The 20,290-nt window shown below is 48.6% G+C and overlaps 1 protein-coding gene across 8 annotated transcripts in view; it reads right to left on the bottom strand.

Moving 5' to 3' along the window:
- Positions 1 to 228: 228 nt before the first annotated feature.
- The window catches only part of LOC114700960 (BTG3 associated nuclear protein), a 76,568-nt gene continuing 56,506 nt past the window's right edge, over positions 229 to 20,290 (bottom strand). For 3 of the 8 annotated variants that reach the window (XM_028880824.2, XM_028880828.2, XM_028880826.2), the window contains 6 exons: positions 16,793 to 16,923; positions 15,271 to 15,342; positions 14,718 to 14,756; positions 6,338 to 6,463; positions 2,932 to 3,075; positions 229 to 797 (listed from right to left, as the gene is read on the bottom strand). In XM_028880824.2, coding sequence (XP_028736657.1) covers positions 726 to 797; positions 2,932 to 3,075; positions 6,338 to 6,463; positions 14,718 to 14,756; positions 15,271 to 15,342; positions 16,793 to 16,923 — 584 coding nt within the window. In that variant the 3' untranslated portion in view covers positions 229 to 725. The remainder of the gene's footprint in view (positions 798 to 2,931; positions 3,076 to 6,337; positions 6,464 to 14,717; positions 14,757 to 15,270; positions 15,343 to 16,792; positions 16,924 to 20,290) is intronic. The other 5 variants (XM_028880827.2, XM_028880830.2, XM_028880831.2 and 2 more) reach the window with 3 other exon arrangements.

Here is a 20,290-nt window from a genome sequence, read left to right as displayed (position 1 = left end):
TTCAGAAGAGGATGGGCTGGAGTGTTCTTGCCTTTGAGAGCTCCACCATGATGAAATGGGAGCCAGCTGCCCCAAGGGTGACCCCTAGCTCCTGCTGACCAGCATCAAGGAAGGGCTAGAGCAGGGATTCCCTGGTGGCATGGACCTAGGAGTGAGTATGCTTCTCAGCACCCATGCTGGGAATGGGCGCCCTGGGGAAGTCCTCTCATGGTGCAACAACACTGAGCCTCTGTGGCCATAAATACACTTTATTTCATTAGAAATGCATAATTACACTGTGGAGCACTCCCTACCCCAGCAGCGGGTCCACAGTGCTCCAGCATCGTCAGCTGGCTCCAACACCTACGTCAGGACCCTCAAGAGAGCACACGGCCAAGGCTTCTGCTACTCCACAGTTGTGTTTCTGTTGTGTGTGGGTTTTTTTTTTTTTCCATTTTCTTTTTTGTTATAAACACCATAGCAAATTAAAAAAAGCTGTTAAACAAAATATCGTAGTTCTTGTTTTTCTGAATGTACTCAACACGCTCTGCACTATGCTTCTCCGGAGACCAGCAGTGGGACTCAATCCTGAGGTGCCTTCCAGCAGGGGATGGCCAGGACCCTTCCCCAGGAGGAGGAGCTCTCATGTGCCCTGCAGAATCCACAGTTGCCCTGCTGAAGCAGGAGAGCAGGGCACAGGGCAGGGTCAGTGAACAGCTGTGGTGTGTACTCCTACAGTGCTTATCTCACTGGATCTGGATGGCTCCGTGTTCAAGCTGCATTTCGGGCTGCAGAGTGGGCTGCAACGCCTCAGCCGTCTGCAAGGTGGAGGAGAAAAGAGAGCTGTTCTAGAAAAACACAGCAGCACGTTTGTGTCAGCAAGCCACCTGTGTGTTATACAGAGCCACAACTTTCCCACACACGGAGAAAACACACGCCAGCCTCAGAGGCTCAGTGTGTACCAGGCTACCCCTGCCTGGATGGGAAACAAGCAGACCTCACACTTGCCCAGGAGAACTTGGGCTACTGGGGCCAGACCGCTGCCAGTTCTCCATCCTCACTCGAGGCATCCTGAGAAACAATGCAGATTAGCCATGCCATGTTCTTAACCTGAAATATTTGCTTAGAATCTCAGGGTCACGCTGACTTCCTACAGAAACTGTCCCATGTTCTAAAGTGGCATCTTGAGACAGCTTAAAGACACGGCGCCTGTCAGCGATGTACTTCAGAAAGAGTATGCAGTCACTGTTTCAAGGTGTGAACTTGCAACCTTGGAATGAGTCACCAATCTTGCATCTCAGCTGTACTGCAGGGGCACCAAAGGATAAGTTGCCCGGGCTTTGGTGCCGAGTCAGGAACAGGGCCTGCACCACATGAGGCAGAAGACTCATAGCCACATCCCCACAGCACTGGCACCTGACAGCTCTTAATGTACATCTAAGTCTCTGCTCTTTAAAGACAAAAAACTTGACATACTGTCTCCTTTAAGAAAGGAGGAGAGGAGCCGGGCGGTGGTGGCGCACGCCTTTATTCCCAGCACTCAGGAGGCAGAGGCAGGCGGATCTCTGTGAGTTCGAGGTCAGCCTGGGCTACCAAGTGAGTTCCAGGAAAGGCACAAAGTTACACACAGAAACCCTGTCTCGAAAAAAACCAAAAGAAAAAAAAGAAAGAAAGGAAGGAGGAGAGGAACTGGGCATAGTGCGTAGTGCCACACACCTTTAGTTCCTGTACCTGGGAGGCAGAGGCAGGTGGATCTGTGAGTTCAAAGCCAGCCTGGTCTACACAGTGAGTTCCAGGACAGTCAGAGCTACATAGTGAGACTGTGTGTGTGTGTGTGTGTGTGTGTGTGTGTGTGTGTGTGTGCGCGCGGGGGTAGGGGGGTGGGGGAGGTGTTGGTGGAGGCTTGTTTCCTCTCTCTCCAGTGGGGACAGCATGGCTGAGGCTGTGTTCAACTCATTTACAAAAAGAAAAAGAAGGGAAGAGAAGAAGAGGATTACCGTTCAGTTGGAAGGTGTAGCCTGCAGGTGCTTTCTATGAAGCTCTGTGCTCAGCAGGCAGGAAAGCGACCCTACAGCTTTATCAAAAGTTTGCAAAAGTGAGATCGAGTGGGCAGCTGTGTGGCAGGCTTTGAAGGGAGCAACCTCTTGCGGCTTGACAGGGATTATGGCTGAGGCCTGCAGATTGGAAGGCCTTCACCTTAGCCCAAGTTCCTTCCCTGAGGACCTGGAAGAGTCATTCCTAGTCTTCAGGGAAGAGATCTCACAGTACCCTCTCCTAGGACACCTGGCCTGGCAGCTCCATAAGCCCTTCCAATTCCTGAGGCAGACAGGCCTCAGCAACTTCTGGGAGAAGTAAAACCATGACCAGCCGAGGGCCAAGGCCTGGTTCTCAGGCTCAGGAGACCAGAAACTTCTGAGGGAAGCTGCACTGCTCACTATACCAGGCCCACAGCACACCAAGGAAGGAGCTCCTGCCGGAGCCAGCTAGAGGTATGCAGAGGGAGGGAGGAGACTTGTCCACATGATGCAGACTCAAACTGTCTTGGGTCTTCTGCCTCCCTACCATGGTCACCTACTCTGGTTGGGCTGAGATCACACGAGCTCACAGCTTCTGGCCTGTGACCTTCAACAGAACGGGCAATGAGTTCTCAGGAAACAGAGGCCCTGACTCTGGGCACCTCCAGGAGCGACTCTCAGGAGAGGGGGGCAGGGCAGAGCTTTGGTCTAGTTTTAGATCTAGATAAACATTTCCAGACAGGTTCTCAAGTACAGCTCACACTGCAAACTGCCAGAACTGCCTTGACACCATGATTTCCGGAGTGAGGAGCTAACAGAAGAGCCACTCCAGGGCTGGATCTGTGTCCTCTCTACAAGGTTCCTAGCTCTAGAGGAATGTCAGACTCAGCCCCAAGTTCAGTATCTACTGGGGAGGCTGGAGGGGCCGAGGACTCACCTGGGCTGCAGCTGTGTGGTCACTCACAGGTGCCAGTTGGACGTACTGAACCTGAATGTCACTGCCCTGGAGAGGCGACCCATCTACTCCCGTAGCAGCAGGGTCTGAAGAGGCCACGGCTATGAGCTGAGCACCCTGCAGTACCTGGGGTTAGGGACAAAGCCAGGATGGTCAGTGGAGCTTGGGTCAATCGATCCCCATCCTCTTCTGGTCCAGAAGCAGCAGGCCCACAGCAAGTGCAATGTAGCCCACTGCAGAGAGACACCTGGTTAAGTGAGTGCTGAGTTGTTGACTGCCATGAAATCTGCCACATCCACATATAGCCTTCTCGAAACATCCTTGTTACACATAGACATTAGTCTTTTAAAGCCTGTATAAAAACAAAAAAGCTAGAACTTGAAAAGAGCTGCCCACAGAAAAATGCACAGGCACACTGAAGACACAGCAGGAGAGCTTAACAAACCCCTGGGCAGAGCCCACGTGGAGCCAGTAGCTGTAGAGAGGAAAACAAAAGCAGAGGGAGGGCTGTAGGGATAGCTCAGTGGGTACACTGCCTGTGTGCAAGCACAAGGACTCGAGTTTGGATCGTGAGCATCCACACACAAGTCAGGAATAGCTGTGTATACCTGTAACCCCAGCAGGAAGACTGCTGGAGCTAACTCACCAGCCAGCCTAGCCAATACAGTGAGTTCCAGGTTCAGTGAGAAACCTCATCTCAGAAAAAATAAGTTCAAGATAGATGAGGACACCAACATCCACCTCTGCATGCAAACACAGGCACACACAAAGAAAAAAGAAGAGAAGAGCTACACTATGGCAGAGAGACTGGAGGAGTGAACAGGCTCCTAGGGGAGGGTGTGACACCCAGGAGCATAGGTCTGGGGTGACCCCACCTCTGGGTATCCTTCCTACTGCCTTACTTCCCACAAAGTCCACTTGGTGCTCACACAACTGGTCAGGTGTCTCTAGGCAGACAATACAGAGCCTCTGTCATAGTTGCTAGGCACCAAGGAGCCCTTCCTTCATTGGGGCTGTGTACTATTCTAGGAGGGAAGGCCAGGAGTCCCAGACAAGGAACTCCAACAATGAACAGAACTGCCCATATCTGAGACACCTTTGGCAGGATGGCACACCCATCCTGCGGTACAAAGAAGACAGCATGTGGCATGGTCCCCACAACCAGAGACAGCAGTACAAACTCACCCAGTGAACTTCTAAGAACTTGTAAATAGTGCTGGCTTGTCTGTCAGATAACATGTGCCTTTTTAAAGGACACACTCCAAATAAGAACAGTGTCTTTCATGCTAATGAGGGTCTGCCAAACCAAAACAGACTCAGGTTCTCAGGCAGTGGGAAAGATTTTTTAATGACTTGAAAACCCTTTTTCATTTTTTTGAGTAACTAGAAAAAAGTGAGACAACTACTTGGGGATATGAATGCCAACAGACTGAATATAGCTGTCCCCTCAGAAACTCCTGCTGGATGCCATAGTGGCAATGTCAGGAAGTGGGTCTTTCATAAGGGACTGCCTAGGATTCCTTTGGGAAGTGGTCTACCTCCTTCTTGGAGAGTGCAATGGTTGCTGGGTCAGTCTCACTTCCAGTTTGATTCTGTTCACCTATGGAGGCCTTGACAGACTCTGCTCAGGAAGAAGCCAAGAGACAACACAAACAGTGACAACCTAATGTCTAGCCTGTCTCTGCACATATCTGACCTCATGACCTACCTCTCTGGACCTGCTTATTGCTGCTTGTCTTTATGTCAACATGTGGGGCTAAGAGGACAGTTTCCTTGGCCTCACAGGAGCCACACATCCTGGTCAGCCACTCCATGGGCCACAGTGACAGGCAGCAGGCTGTGCAAAATCAGGGAGAAGCTGGACTTCACCCATCTCCAGGTGCTCAAGTTCAAGTTAATTAAAAGGAAAAGGGTGTGCAAACACGTATCCGTGTAACTGGTTTCCAGGCAAGTTCAAAACTCAACATAAATACTTGCCTGGTACTTCTACCCAAAAATACCTCAGCACTGCCACTACCTCACACCTGCTCTGAGACAGCTACTGAACAATGCCACTGGCCAATCCTGCCCTCTTCTGAGCAAAGCAGGGCAACAGATGCTAAGCTGTCCAACAGTTGGCTGACAGTAAACACCCTGTTTTAGACAAAGGTTAGCCCCTCTCGGGGGGGAAGCCTGAATAGAGTAAAATGATCTGGCTTGTCAAGAGGCATTGACAGAAGCCTCTGGCTTCCTCCTTCCACTCTGACTTGTAGTCAGGTTCATTATTTTTGCTCAGAACTACATTTTTCCAGGCATTGTGCTTTGCTTCCTCTGACTAAGCAGTCCAGCTTCAAACAAAACCAAGAACTTCATATTCAGGGAAAGAGCAGATAGAGCTCTTGTTTTGGGCACAGCCTTTGGTGGCAGACTGGATTGGAGCCTTGGCTCTTCTAGACTCTCCCACTGTGTGAGCTGTCCTTGACCTCTCATGGGCAGCCAGGGTAGCTTGGGAGCTCTCCTCCCCTGCATTTACTCACCCATAGTACCTCCTGCCCTCCCACTCAGCTGCTCAGTGGGTTCCACATGCTCCTGTGCCAACCCTGCACCCTATCAAAACCATGCTCTGCAGAGGAATGGACTATTCCCACCCAGGATGTGAGTCACAGGAGCTTCCTGGTCTGACTGCAGGAACATGGGGCAAACAGACAGGACAATATCTACGGCCCACTTGTGCCTGGCTGTCTCCCCTGACCTGTCCTGGGTCGTCTACCAGGGTAACCTAGCAGGAAGCAAAGGGTGGCTCCCCATGTGCTCCTTGAACAGCAGAAGCAGCAGGCTTCAGAAGGAAGGAAAGAACACTAACAGCAGAACTGCTGCAATGGCAGCATGATCCTGCCTCCATGAACAAAAGGCTCTGTGGTGTGAGGGATCTGAGCTTGTCAGATGGGCCCGTGTTACTAGCCACTCATCAAACCATATGCTTTTATATGCCATCAGTAGTTTCAAGTATGCCTGTACACGTCTTCAGACACATGTGATCATATGTGTGTACATGCATGAATGTGCATATAAGGCACACACCTGTTTACAGACACCTCTTCAGCTCTGCTAAACTCCTAACATGCCCCTCTCCTATGGTGTCTCTGGTATTTCTGGCTACCAAAGCAAGCTCTTATCAGATCTCTGTAGGTATCTGAGCATGGACACTAGCAGTTATGTGGCAGCCTTGTAAGCCTGGGCTCACAATGTAAGGCACTGTTTAACTTGCTGTAGGTTCTGAAAGAGCCAGATACCTATGGAAAGCAGGCCCTGCCTGCTCTCCAGGGCTCTAACCTGATACTTCTTCTCATGGTCCCTGGAAAACACTAGTCAGGCCACCCACATCTCCCAACAAGAAACACTTACAAACCTGGATCATCTCATTTCCAGCAGGCAGATCAAGTGTGTCTCCTCCCAGAGGCCAAAGCTGGGAGGGATTAGCCTGGGCCACTGAGTCACCGCTGACAGGAATGGGATTCTGGCACAGGCCCCACGACTGGAAGAGATCAGAATGGGGGCTATAGGCTTGGCAGTGACTTGTCAAGCCACAGATCCCACCTTGTGGGGAAGAGGTAGGAAAGGGGAGGTGCTGGCACACTGGGGCTGCCTGGTTTGCTATCTCCTGGGAACTCAGAAGCCAGGCCACCTTTGGAAACCCCAAGTTAGGAGCTGTAACATAACCACAGTTCCCCAATCATCTTACACTTTTACAGATTCCTTCATGAGTCTAAGATAACTGTAACTGCTTTTAAGAAGCTTCTGCAATCATGGAACCTGTTTCCCAGAAACCTCTGCCTGTGATGATTGCAGCAAAGCAGCAGCCTCCCTGCTCAGCACCCCGACAGTGCTGTCCCGCCAGCACCGCCAGTAAACCACTCCCTATATGAAACACGAAGCTGGTAAAATCTGCGGTGCGGTGCGGTGCTGTAAGAAAACCTCAATTTGCAATGTTAAGACAAAGGTGTAACTTGACCAAACAATCAATGAATGGAAGCAAAATTCTCATCTGGGAAAAGCTCAGAAAGTCATGGCTTTCAAAGACTAGAGCTACCAGGCCTGGCTTGCAAACTGTCTCCCAGTGAGGAAGCTGTAGGGCCTGGACCCTGGCTATGGGATCTGACCACATTCATTTCAACTGTGGGAAAGAAATGGTGAGCTGTCACCTCGGCTGGCTGCTGTGAAGAAGAAACTTGAAGACCAAGATCATGTCAAGGGTGCTATCACCATGCTCACAGGGAGGACACTTGCCTGGGAAGGCCTGGCCATATCTGAACTGTCCAGTTCTGGCCATGCTTCTTGGGCCTGCCCCTGTGTGTCTCTGGTCCACACTCAGGATTTATCATCCTAGTGACCAGTCTTTCTCTAACAACAGGGGCGGACACAAACCTGTTCTGCTGTGTGGGCCATTTCTGAACCTGCTTCTAGCACCAGAAGAGAGAACGCTCCAAGGCACTTACCAAAACAAATACCTTTTAGCATTATTAGCATGATGGCTAATAATCCTAGCAGTTGGTAGGGAGAAGCAGGAGATCAGTAGTTCAAAGCCAGCCTTGGCTACTTAAGTGAGTTGGAGACCAGCCAGAGCTATATGAGACCACAACAACCCAAGTATGGTTTCACTGGAAATGCTACTCCTGGTGAAGGATGACAGCCATGAGGAGGACTGATGCAGGAAAAGCCAGCTGGGTGGGTATGACCTGTTCACCCCAAGAGCTTCTTTGAAACACTGCAGCCTGGGAGAGCAGCCAGGGCAGGGAAGATGACACCTGGCATCTATCCTTACAAACAAGGCTGAGGAAGGTCCCAGCAACACCAGAACTTGTTTTGGGACTGACACAGTAACAGTTGACTCGAGCACCCAGCAGGTATCTACGACAAATGTTGGAAACAGATGGTGCATATGCTCTGCCTTGTTTAGAGCATCCCCGTCACAGCACTGTGTAAGAATAGCACAGGCATACTGCAGTGAGCACAGGGAAGGCCCCCTGTACTCCCTGAATCAACTGCATCCCAGTCTCTGGCATGTCCTGGTAGTGATTTGAGAGACCACTGCAGGTTGAGGTTTGACTTTAACGTTAAGTTGGTGGTGAATAAAAAAACGAAAGTCAAATCCCAGCTGCAGGATAGCAAAGATGAGCTTGAGTTGGGTGCCCAGGGTACATTCTGGCCGCCCAAGAAGACTGACTGGTCAGTCTGTTCAGGGGATCCCTGCTGCAGTAAGTAAGAGTCTGGCAGACAGGAGCCCTCGGCTACACAAGGAGTGCAGCCCTGCAGGCCACCATGGCATGGCACACAGGGGCAAGTTTCCCATTATCTCCCAGTAACGAACTTTCAGTTCCTTCACTCCTTCTGCTCACTCTGCATCTGGAAGAGAGCCCTGATCTGCAGTTCTCCAAACAGGCTCTGCAGTGTGGAAATGTCTGACGGCACTGAAGTGAGTGCTGGTGCCCAGGCCAACAGCCAGACCCATCACCTCCAGGCAGCCAACTCCAGCTAGCCTGTAGCTGACCTCCAGTGGACTTCCCAAGGGACAGCACAGCACTGACAGGCCAGAGACAAGGACAGGGAGCAGGCGTGTGCTATATTCTCAGCTTCATTGGTAGCAGTTCCCCTAACACATTTTTGAAGCAGTGCCTATTTTTCAGACATACGAAAAAATAGCAGAGGGCAAGAATTCAGAGCAGGGCACGAAGAGAACCTGGGAGCACTGTGCTTTGGAGCACACACCATCTGGTTTTCCTCCATCCACTGCCAATTCTGAAGCTCTACTTAAAACCCAACTGAGATAATGCAAAACTGGTGCAAACCCTAAAAATAAACGCAAGAAGCCCAGGACCTTTCAGCAGTATCTGCATATGAAACTGAGTCCCACCAACAATCTACTAGGAGGCAAAACCAAAACAAAACAAAGGGCAACACTTGTGCTCGGGGTAGACACTCACTTGTGTTGATGAGTGTGTGGCCAGCCCGACCCACAGCTGTGGGAAAAGTCCAAGAATTTTCCACTTCTTTCTCTTACTCACTTGATCCAGCTGAACAAGGGTCTTTCCCCAACCTCAAAGGGGAGTTTTCTCCAGAAGAACAGTGAGGTGCTAGAAAGGCAACTATCCAACCAATGACTGGCCCAGACAGTGACCATCCACAAACTTTTCACACACACACACACATACTCCTATGACAAAGACAAACTCATGCATTGCTGTCCCTCTCCTGTGTGTATGTCTGTGTGCACATACATGCTCGCCCACACTCACATACATTTCCATCAAAAGATCAGTGTAAATTGTTCTCCACCTTACTATACTGAGATGAGATCTCTCATTGAATCTGGAAACTGCTAATTTGGCAAGCCCAGCTGGCCAGTAAGCTCCAGGAAACCTCTTCTATCTACCTCCCCAGGGCTGGAATTACAGATGTACACTGCCACACCAGGCTTATTTATGTGGGTGCTGAGGATTGGAACCTAGGCCCTCATGCTTATGTGGCAAGCACTTTACAAAATGAGCCATACCCCAGCTACTAATTTTTTGGTCTCTGTTCTAGTTAAGGTTACTATTGCTATAATTAAACACCAAAAACAAAAATTAAAAAATTAGGTCCTGTCATTTAGCCTAATCAAAACAGCAAGAATCAGGATACCTGGGACAGGAGAGACACAGACTAGGCCTGTGTGAGAAGCAGTCAGGGAGTTTGGGGCCCCAGTCTAATAGTACCTGGGGCTCCCTAGGTTGGCCCCAGCCATGGTTCTGGGTACTTGGCACAGACGTTACCTTTTCTGTTATCCCGAGCTGCATTCTGCCTGTCAGGAAACACAGCATGGGACACTGACTCATTTGTCCAAGTTCATAGGGCCAATAAAACCAATGGACAGAGGCAGCCTTTAGGGCAGTGTCCCAGCCTTCTGTCCTCCATGACTGGAACCACCACTTGCCTATGACAGGTTTATTAGGAAGAGCAAGGAGAGTGACGGCTCAGCAAATCATGCCACCAAGAAGTTGTAAGATTTCCTGGGACAGGCCTAAGCTAAGGCTGAGCTCTCATAACAATAAGTCTCCGTGTCCTCATTTGTGAGCTGGCAGCCCAAAGAAAAATCTGACTACATTCATCCAATTAACACAACAAGCCTCTGTCTGGAAGCATCCAGCCACCCATCCTGCTGGAGCTCGGCTGCTCCAGAGGACATGGAGCTGTGGAGATGGCTGTCCAAGGCACCTCAAGTTTGCTCAGCTCAGTTTACCTGAAGGCAGGCACTTCAGAAATGTTTAAAAGTTTGAAGATCACCGGGAATGAAACTACTGCAGTATTCCTGACTACCTACAATTAGAAAGAGGCCTGTGCCACCAGACCTAGCACACACAAGTTTTTATAAAGTTGATTTTTAACCTTTAAAAAATTATGTGTAGGCCTGTGTATCTGTTTGTGAGTATGAACATATAAATACAGGTGCCCAGAAGCCAGAAGTGGGCATCAGATCCTCTAGTGATGTAGTTACAGGCAAATGTCAGCCAGTCACCTGACATAAAGCTGGGAACTGAACCCGGGTACTCCGCAAAGCAGCAAGTGCTCTTAGCCAGGCCCAATAATGTTTAAACAAGGTTCTAATATATTTCAAGAATTACCTGCTGACTTGTCAAAATGAAGGAAAATGTACTGATATTTACAGTACAAGTGTCATCAGTCTGAAAAGCTGGAACATCTTAAGACTACTAGGCTAAGCTGACTACAGTAGTCATCTACCACACTGTGTTCACAATCCACGTGCTATGTCATAACCAGTATTCAGGAGCTAATGCACGGGGCTAGAAAAGAAAGTGAACATTGCTACAGTAGCTACAGAAGCTAGAGCGGAGCCCACGCTGCCTTGAAGAGCTAGTCTGACTGCACACACTCACGAGAGAAAGATCCTGGAGCCACGTGTGAAATCACTTTCACTGAGGCTGGAAACCCAAACACAAGCAGCTTCAAAGGCGCATCACCGCTGTCTAGGCACGCTGCTCTCCACTACAGAACCAAACTACCCGTCCTGGGTAGCTGTCAATGTCAACAGCCCACAGAGAGGAAGCTCAAGGGGCAGCAATGGCTCACATCAGAGCTCAGGTCTGTGGGCAAAGCGACTATCCAAGACCAGAGTCAAGGCCAGCCCCCAGGGGCCTTCTTAAGGTAGCCACTAGTTTACTGGCCTCAAGAAGTCCTCTGACCTCAACCTCACTGTTCACCATTTTCTTCTTCTTCTTTTTTTTTAGATTTATTTATTTATTATGTATACAGCATGTATGACCAGAAGAGGGCACCAGATCTCATTACAGATGGTTGTGAGCCACCACGTGGTTGCTGGGAATTGAACTCAGGACCTCTGAAAGAGTAGCCAGTGCTCTTAACCTCTGAGCCATCTCTCCAGCCCCTGTTCACCATTTTCAATGCACCCATCCACTGTACTGCAACCTTCAATCCTATGGCTCTTCGCATTTAAGGACTTTTATTTTCCAGAAACTTCTGACAACCCACATAAATTAAAGACTCCACTATACTGACATTGTGAAAACTGAAATCCCTCTGACAAGAAGTTAGTACTGTATCAACACATTTGTCACACCCACAGTCCCCACTCTGGAGCCCTACCCTGTTGTAACCCCTTACATGAGGAGCCTAGATTTCCCTGACCCTGCTTTGACTTCCCACCAAAGCTCCACCTAACCAATTCCATCAGACCATAACAACCCTATCCACACCACTCCAAATGGTCCTAGCCCTGAACATGCTCACAGCTACAAAGACAGGAGCGAGGGTAGCAGTGTGTCACCCACCTTCCAACGGTACCTATGGCTTCACTTGAGAAGAGAAAAACCACCAGCTTTAATCATCTTAAATAATCTGCCAATCTCCCAGAGTCAGCTCTCAACAAGAACCATCAGAAACCAAGCTCCAATGCAGTGAACAGCCAGAGGTCCAGGCTCAGCCCCACACCTTACTCCACCAAGCTGTTCTTCCTACAGCTGCAGCTAGAACCAGTGAGCACATTAAATCTAAAGCCAATATACACGGCAGCCAGCTTCCTCTCGAAACCTAAGGTCACATAAAGAATGGGAAGCCATTACCACAAGAAGACACACTGGCCAGAAGCTGAGGGGAGACTTGTGTACCGGCCTATGTGTGTGGGTGCTGCAGTCTGAGCGCAAACTCGGAGAACTGAGCCACACCAGGGAAGCCTCAGGAGCCAAGACAAAGCCCAGCTTTGAGAACCCAGCCAAAGGCCCTCCAAGTTGTGTTTTAAAAGATTCTGCTGCAGTTTACATTCCAGTACCCAGGGAATCCCCTGCCTCCTCCCTCTACTGACCAGAGATACTGAACACTGGCCATTGTAGCATAAGCCTAGAAACCTCAAGTGGGAAGTACAACTGGAAACAGCACTGACCATTAGGGCTGGAAAAGCCAAGAGCAAGCAGAGAACCTCTAGGGCTGGCGACTGACTCTTCCTGACTGTGCTTGTCCAAAGTGGCTGGGAGCAGCTGTGCACCTGTCCCCCAGAGGCCAAGTTCAGATGGCTCTGACATCATTAACACTGACTCTCTGGAGCCCACGTCCTCCTGTGACAGACAGTCTTCCTCTGGGGATACAGCTGTCCTGCTGTCCTCCCGCAACCTTAATGCAGCAAGGCCATTACCGTCCCAAACCAGATGGACAAAGTAAGGATGAAGTTATGAACTTAAAAATGTCAGTCACAGCCGGGAGGTGGTGGGCGCACACCTTTAATCCCAGCACTTGGATTAAAGAGGCAGGCAGATTTCTATGAGTTTGAGGCCAGCCTGATCTACAGAGCAAGTTCCAGTATAGCCAGGGCTAAAGAAGAAACCCTGTCTCCAAAAAAAAAAAAAGTCCGTCACATAAATGTCCTCCAGAGCTTTTACAACTAAGGATAATGTTCTGTTCAACACCCTTTCCATAAACCTACAGCCAGCGCATGAAGGCAGTCTTCAGGAAAACATTCCAGCATTCACACCAGGATGAAGGAAGACCTAAGACCAACTCAGGATAAAGAATCTAAGACCCATAGGCACAATCTTCTTGTGGACCCAGGAAGAGGACAGGTGACAGGGCTAACTGTCCCCTGCACAGGTCTGGTGACTTTAGCTCCACTGAGAACAAACACCCAAGTAAATGGAACATTTGTGCCTTCTGAACCATAAATGAAGCCATGCTGAGTAAGGTTACTGAACAGACTGGAGAACTGGCCAGATGATAAAATGAGGACAGAATCTCTACAAGTGGGAAGCAAAGACAACTGGCTAATGGGCCTGCAGAAAACAGTTGCTTCGTGAGCACATGCTGTCCGTTTCCATCCGAAGACAAGCTGCCTCCAGGAGAGAAGAGGATGCCAGCAGTACCCTTGGATGTGTGGTCCCAGATACAGTGACACCGGGAAGCGGGATTGGAAACAAAGTATGGGGTTCACAGGTGGAAAGAATCAGAGATGTACAAGTTACTTCTCAGTGTGAAAAGTGACCAGTGTTATAGCTTCTTGCAGGGAGGCTGCTTAGAGCAGAGTGGGTAGGATCATGGCTGGCAGCAGTGACAGGCTTCTGAGGCACTGGGCCCAGAGGCAGAACCAGGTGTCCGCCTTGGAAGCTCAAGCACTGGCTCTTTCGTAGCCTCTCTACCCAAAAGAAGCTGGTGGCTGTGGCCTGATAGAAGCTGCCGGTCCGGCTAGACGTTGGGCTGTCTGCCCTCAGGTCAGCAGTCAGAGCCAAGCATCAGGCAGGCACTTGTGCCTACAATCAAGCACAAGTATCACACTCAAACTGTGAAAAGTCTGCTGTGTTGTTGTTTTTTCCAATTCCAGGTGAAACTTTATTCATGATAGAAACAGTGGGAAACTGAGGTAACAGGCTTTGCTTTCTTATCTATGAAAAGGTGCATCCTTTCGTGTTATGGGGACACACCAACATAACAAACACAGACCACAATGTCATAAAAAGCAGAGAGAGGAACCAACTCAAGGCTGAAACTCCCCAAGAGGAAGGCTATGAGAACCAATTTCTGCCGTTTGGTCCCAACTGCACAAGCTTTGCAGAAATGACTAGGGTTTCTCTTTAGCTCTGACTCTTTCCCAAAATGGGTAGCACAGGGAACAACATGGGTCTTCCAGCACAGAGAGTGTTAGTTTTGGAAAACAAGGAGCAGAGCCTCCTGTATGGTGAGTGAACTCTATGTGTTGCCACAACTTCTTAAGCTGTATTATGCAAACAGAAGCCTGTCCTGACTATTCATGACCTAGAGCTGACACCAACCTTCACAAAAACTCCTTAAAGGCCACAGAAGTGCAAATCCCAACTGCTACCACGAGCTTCCCTCCACCCTGTAGCACTCACTTCTCTCCTGAGGAGCCTGGGATACTTCACTAAGCACAGAAGTCCTTCCAGGTATAGCCAATAAAGAACCGTTCTCCTTATCTCAGAAGAACAGGAAGGTGTTTAGGTTTGACAGCAATAAGCAAGAACCAAGCCTACCTTGTCCCACCTGAGCAAATGTCATCAAACTTCCATGGAAAGTTGCAGAAAGCAATGAACTTGGGGAGAGTTTCTTCTCTGGTGCAAAAACTAATGTGAGAGCCCACAAAGCATAAATGCAGGCCAGAGCCCCAACCTGGACACTTCATCCCAGCCCCTCCTGCTGCAGGCAACCCCACCCCACCCCCACACCAGTGTCTCAGGCTGTGTGAGAAGGGTATGGATGGGGGACAGGTGAGCACTTACCTGTCCATCCTGGCCAACATGATGGATCTGCAGATTGCCCTGCACAGGGACAAAAGGAGACAGAGTGAGAACTTCCCTACACTATTGAGAAATAACCAGGAAACCACTAACTCTACAAAAATCCAACCCCTTTTAGCAATAAAACCCACAAAAATAAAACAAGTATTATAAGATGAACCTTTTTTTCTCTTGTATTAAAAGCACAAAACTTTAAACCTGTTCCCTCAACTCTGACCCACAAATGAAAATGTCTTTCCTTTTCCTTTTTAAACAATTGCAGATTCACAAGGCATGTACATACACAGTAGCACAATATGGCCCACAATAGGTAGGAAGTTACTCCCACCAGTCTGAGTCTACAGTGTCTCTTCACAGATCTCATTACGCCATCATCAATTATAAAAAACACCAGAAAAGCATCCCAGTCACCCCACTGAGCCAGGCAGACTCTCTCTTAGAGCACTCCCCAGGTTCTTCTGGAATAGCATTGGTTCCACAAACTGAGTACATGACTGTGTGGCCTTGTGAGCTTGCAGGGTGACACCTGACTCACCTCACTGTCCTGTGTGATCTGCACCTGCTCCCCTTGAGGCACCTGGGCAATGTGGAGGTGGCCCTGTGGAATCCACAGCAAGAGAAGACACCAAGAAGCATCAGAGAAAAACAAACCAAAAGAAACAACAAGCACCCTCTGCCAACTTCATGCCTATCTGCTCTCAGCCCAAGAGAGGGCAGGGTCTGATTAGCTTGGTGCAATGTGTGTACTGCCTGAGCTCATCCCACAGCCTCATAAGTAAATGTTCATCACATGATTTATGCTGCTGAACTTTTAAATGTTACTTAACAACTAAGTAAGCATGTGCAGTCACAGGGGGAATACTGGTAAGGGTGGCAGACGGGAGGAGTCATTCGTGTGCACTGCACTGAAGTGGAAACACTAGTAAATGTGGCTCCACAGAAGCCCAGGGCCCGACTCCTATCAAAACCCTATCTGGGGCTGGAGAGATGGCTGAGGTTAACAGCACTTGTTGTTCTTGCAGAAAACCTGAGTTCAGTTCCCAGCACCAATGTAGGACGGCTCACAACACCCCATAACTCCAGCTCCAGGGGATCTGAAGCCCTCTTCTGGCCTCTGTGGACACCTGCACTCACATGCACAAACCCCACACAGACAGACACATGCATACACATAACTAAAAATAAAAATAAATCTTTTTATTTTTGAAATCCTATCTTAGCCCAAATAAGATCTTATAGCAAACAACCTGCTGCAGGTGTTGGGCTGCTTCTGCTTTACTGTGCACAAAAACCTGTGCCAAAGGGATCTATCTCTTCCCACTGCTTTCCCAGACTTCCCCACTAACCAGGTGAAAAAACCTGCTGTCTGGTCAGTTACACTAATCGACAAGCCCATGAAATCCATCACCTACAGCCACTGTTTCCTTTCAAACAGCCCCGCAGCCAGTGGACAAAAAGCACCAGCACGATCCTAGAGCTGCCCTCAAAGCTCCTTGCCCTCCAGCAGTTTCTGAGGTACATACTCCCATCTGCCACTGCCTGTCTGCTTAGAGTATACAGCAGACTCTGCCTTGCCTTTTTGCTGCCTATGGCTCAGAACATAGCACCCTGGCTGAGGCTTGCCTCTTTACTGTGCAATGCCTGTAGTAACCCAGCACATGTTAAAGAAATGCTGCAGAATCCAAGGCCATCAGCTTAGACCTTTTCCATTATGAAAGGCTGCCTGAGATCATGAACCAAGAATTATGCTTCCAGGGAGACAAGCCGAAACAGATTCCTTCAGACAGGCTGCACACATATGGGTGACCTCAACATTAATTAGTACAGGACCAAGAGATGAACCACAGGGACTAGTCAAGGTCCTGCGGGGATTTCTATCACTAGGCTGTTCAGCAGCAGCCAACAGCCATGTGCAAGGTTGTCATACTGCTTCTCTAAATGGAGCACTTTCACCTCACCTCAAACTATCAGTGTGCTGCTTTCTCTCCCTGCGCCGTCAACATTCCCCCAGATCCCTCCCCCCACCTCCCGAGACATGTGAGTAAGAAGGTACGTACTACTTGCACCTGGCCATCCTCTCCAATCTGGTGGATCTGCACTTGCTGTGCGTTGGCCAACGCGTAGTGTAGGGCCTGTGGCTGCGACTGCTGTAGCTCACTGGCGGGTGGAGGGGTACCAATCATGGTCTCTGTGGAACACAGGATAAGTGTTAGGATCCTCAGGTCCCACATACAGGGTGACACTCAGTCATCTTAGCTCCCTCATGTCTCCCCTCTCAATTCCTGAAGAAGAGGGAAGAAGGCATCTTGTTCCTAAACTCAGGTCAGTACATCTCTGCTCTGAGAGTTATTAACAGCAAGTCAGGGATTTGTGACGACAGAGGCAAGCATTGTTAAGATTCAATGACACTGTTGTAACCAACTCTTTTTCCTGCAAACACCTAGGCAAACTACTGACCTACTGCGGGTTTGTCCACAGATATGACACACAGGGCTATTCTGAAATCAAACTACATCTATAACACATTTTATTTCCTATGTTTAATTAAAGTAAGGTACATTTGGTTTGATATCTGGTATGCTAATTTTAATTGTAATACAAACTATAATGAATTTTCTTCCAGTACTGGAGACTGGGTCTAAAGCCTCCAGCACACTAGACGTGTGTTCTGACACTGAGCACATCTTGGCCTCTAACTGTAATGACATCACAAGCAGAATTTTCTGAAACAGGCTATTAGGGCTTAGATTTATTTTCTTCCATTTTCAATGTATATTATGCAGTTCCATGGCAGAGAGTTGTACTAACTGGTCAGAACAAACCTGCTGGGCAATCCTTGAGAAAGTGGACTGTCGTTATGTGTGGATGCGAAGCTGACTCTAAAGAAAAGCTCCATGTCCTTTCCACAGCAGCATCAGAGTGCTGTGGTTTTAAAAGCACCATGACAAATTAATTAATTAGTTAATTAGTTAATTAATTAATAAAAATAAATAAAAGCACCATGACAACAACTAAACTGTGGAGTCACACACATGTACAGGCAGAAGATGGAAGAGCTGGTCCCTCTGCCACTCGAAACTAGTAGCCACCGCACAGACGCTGCTGCTTCCTGTGTCCAGCACAGTAAAGCACAGCATGTATGAATGTTTACACAGTGCTGCCTTTCAGAAGCTTACATGAAACTATTCGTGGTTGGTGTCCAAACTAACAGGGACTAATCCATCATTTAATAAACTAGCTTTGCTGGACATCATGGCACACCTGTAACCCCAGCACTCAAGAAGCTGAGGAGGAGGGTCACAAGCTGGAGGTCAGCCTGGGCTATACTGCAAGACCTTGTCTCAAAAAAATAAACAAGGGATGAAGACATAGCTCAATGGTAGAGCACTAGCCTGCATGCATGAGGTCCAAGGTTCCATCCCCTAGCACCACCAAACAAACAAACTAGCTAGCTGTCTGGGTTACTTTTCTATTGCTGAAGAGACACCATAACTAAAGCAACTTGTAAGAGGAAACATTTTATTGGGGGCTTGCTTACAGTTTCAGAGGGTGAGTCCATGACCATCACGGTGGGGAGCAAGAGAGCAAGCAGGCAAGCATGGTACTGGAGCAGTAGATGAGAGCTTACATCTGATCCACAAGCACAAGGCAGAGAGAAAGAGACTGGGCCTGGCATGAGCTTCTGAAACCTCAAAGCCCACCCCAAGTGACACATCTTCTCCAACAAGGCCACAATTTCTAATCCTTCTCAAAAAAGTGGACCAACTAGAAACCAAGCATTCAAATATATGATCCTATGGGGGCCATTCTCAAACGACCACATATCCTTGGCACAAAACTCATATACAGGCCAGTGAGAAAGCTTAGTAGGTAAAGGTACTTGTCACCAAGCCTACCAATCTGAGTTTGATCCCCAAAATTCACACAGAAGGAGAGAACCTACTCTTGCAAGATGTTCTCTGACCTCCACTCACGTGCATACCACATGCACTCTCACTACCATGCCTAACCGACACATAGACCCATACACACACACACACACACACACACACACACACACACACACACACACGGGGCATGTACATGAAAATACACATACAAAACAAATAAAATAGAATAAAAGATGAATACTTATCTATATAAATATTTGTAAAGAAAAAAAAATCCTTTGCAGTATTGTGTGGTGGTCCCTTGTCTCTCTGCTAACAATTCTAAGGTAACAAGTCAACCCAGCTGGAATCAATACCAATTCCAAATTAACAGAATTCTGGCCTAATTACATTTACCATCACCAAAATAGCCTTGAATACCAGAATAGGTTTGCTAAGGCAACAGCAGATGCAGACAAAACAATGACAAAGATTCCAGAAGTCCCTTAGCCTAACCACCCACTCCGCTTAATCAGATCTTTGCCAAGAATGTGGCATGTTAAAACAGACAAATGTCTCCTCATCAGTTTACAAAGCTGTGCGCTGTCACAAGACCCTGTGGATGTCGAGTGGCAAGGACTGCCCCAAGCCCAGGCCCTTTTCTGAAAGCAAGTGCCTGTCTGCCTCCTCAGCCATGGCCCAAAACTATATCTACTAGCTCAGTGGCAGCTCTGAGGCTAGTCCCAAACAGCACACATCCAAAGCCACCAGAAGAGGGTTATAATAATCATGCCTCATGGCGTTGTGGAGCCTCCCCACCCCCATCCCCATGAACAGCACCCTCTCAGCCCCAGGTTCTCTTCTACTCCAAACCAAAGAGCATAGAATGGGGTCAGCACTCTTCTCCCCCTAATGATGTCACTGGCAGGAGGACAGAGACCACAGGTCAAGCAGAACAACAGCCACCTGGCAGTGCCTTCTGTGAATGATGTCTCGGTCAGACCAGCACACATACTACAGGGCTTGTCCATTCCCCAACAGTCACCCCAGGGGCTGACAGCTGCCAGGGCTTCTCAGACACGCCATTCCTGGGAACCTGCCCAGAACCTGGGCACTTAATACAATGCACAGTGGCTAGCTGCCTACACAAGAAGCCAGCATCTATGGCATCTTAGAGAAACTGCCAATATGGTTATAAACAAAGCAGCAATCAATCAATCAAGTACTGTGACTAGCTACTAATAAAAAAGAAAAAAGTTGAAAATTAAAAAACGGAATACAAATATCATCACGCTAAGCTACTGTCAAGCAGTGGAAAGAAACACAAATAACTAGAAGAGCCCAACCACTAATAAGCAAGCAAGCCTGACGCTGACTAGAGCAGGAGCCACAGAAACAGGCACAAGCACCTGAGTCTCCACCTGCAAAGTTGCTGTTGGCTTAAAGACCCAGAAGACTCAACTGCTTAAAGGGTGAGTTTAAAGGGCCAGCAAAGTGGGTGCCGGTGGGTGCGGGCTAGAAAATGCAGATTCAGGCCACTCCACTCTACCTAAATTAGAATATAAACTGACCATGATTCCAAAGTAGCACACCTCCACCTGACAACCTGAGCACCTTCAGGCCTAGATGCATGTGTCTGTAAGCAATCCACCTGTGGAGGGAATGGTCCATTGATTGTTTGGGATA

The sequence above is a fragment of the Peromyscus leucopus genome, chromosome 5 (genome assembly GCF_004664715.2).
Source record: "Peromyscus leucopus breed LL Stock chromosome 5, UCI_PerLeu_2.1, whole genome shotgun sequence".
Classification (NCBI taxonomy): Eukaryota; Metazoa; Chordata; class Mammalia; order Rodentia; family Cricetidae; genus Peromyscus; species Peromyscus leucopus.
This window is presented reverse-complemented; position numbering and strand designations above follow the sequence as displayed.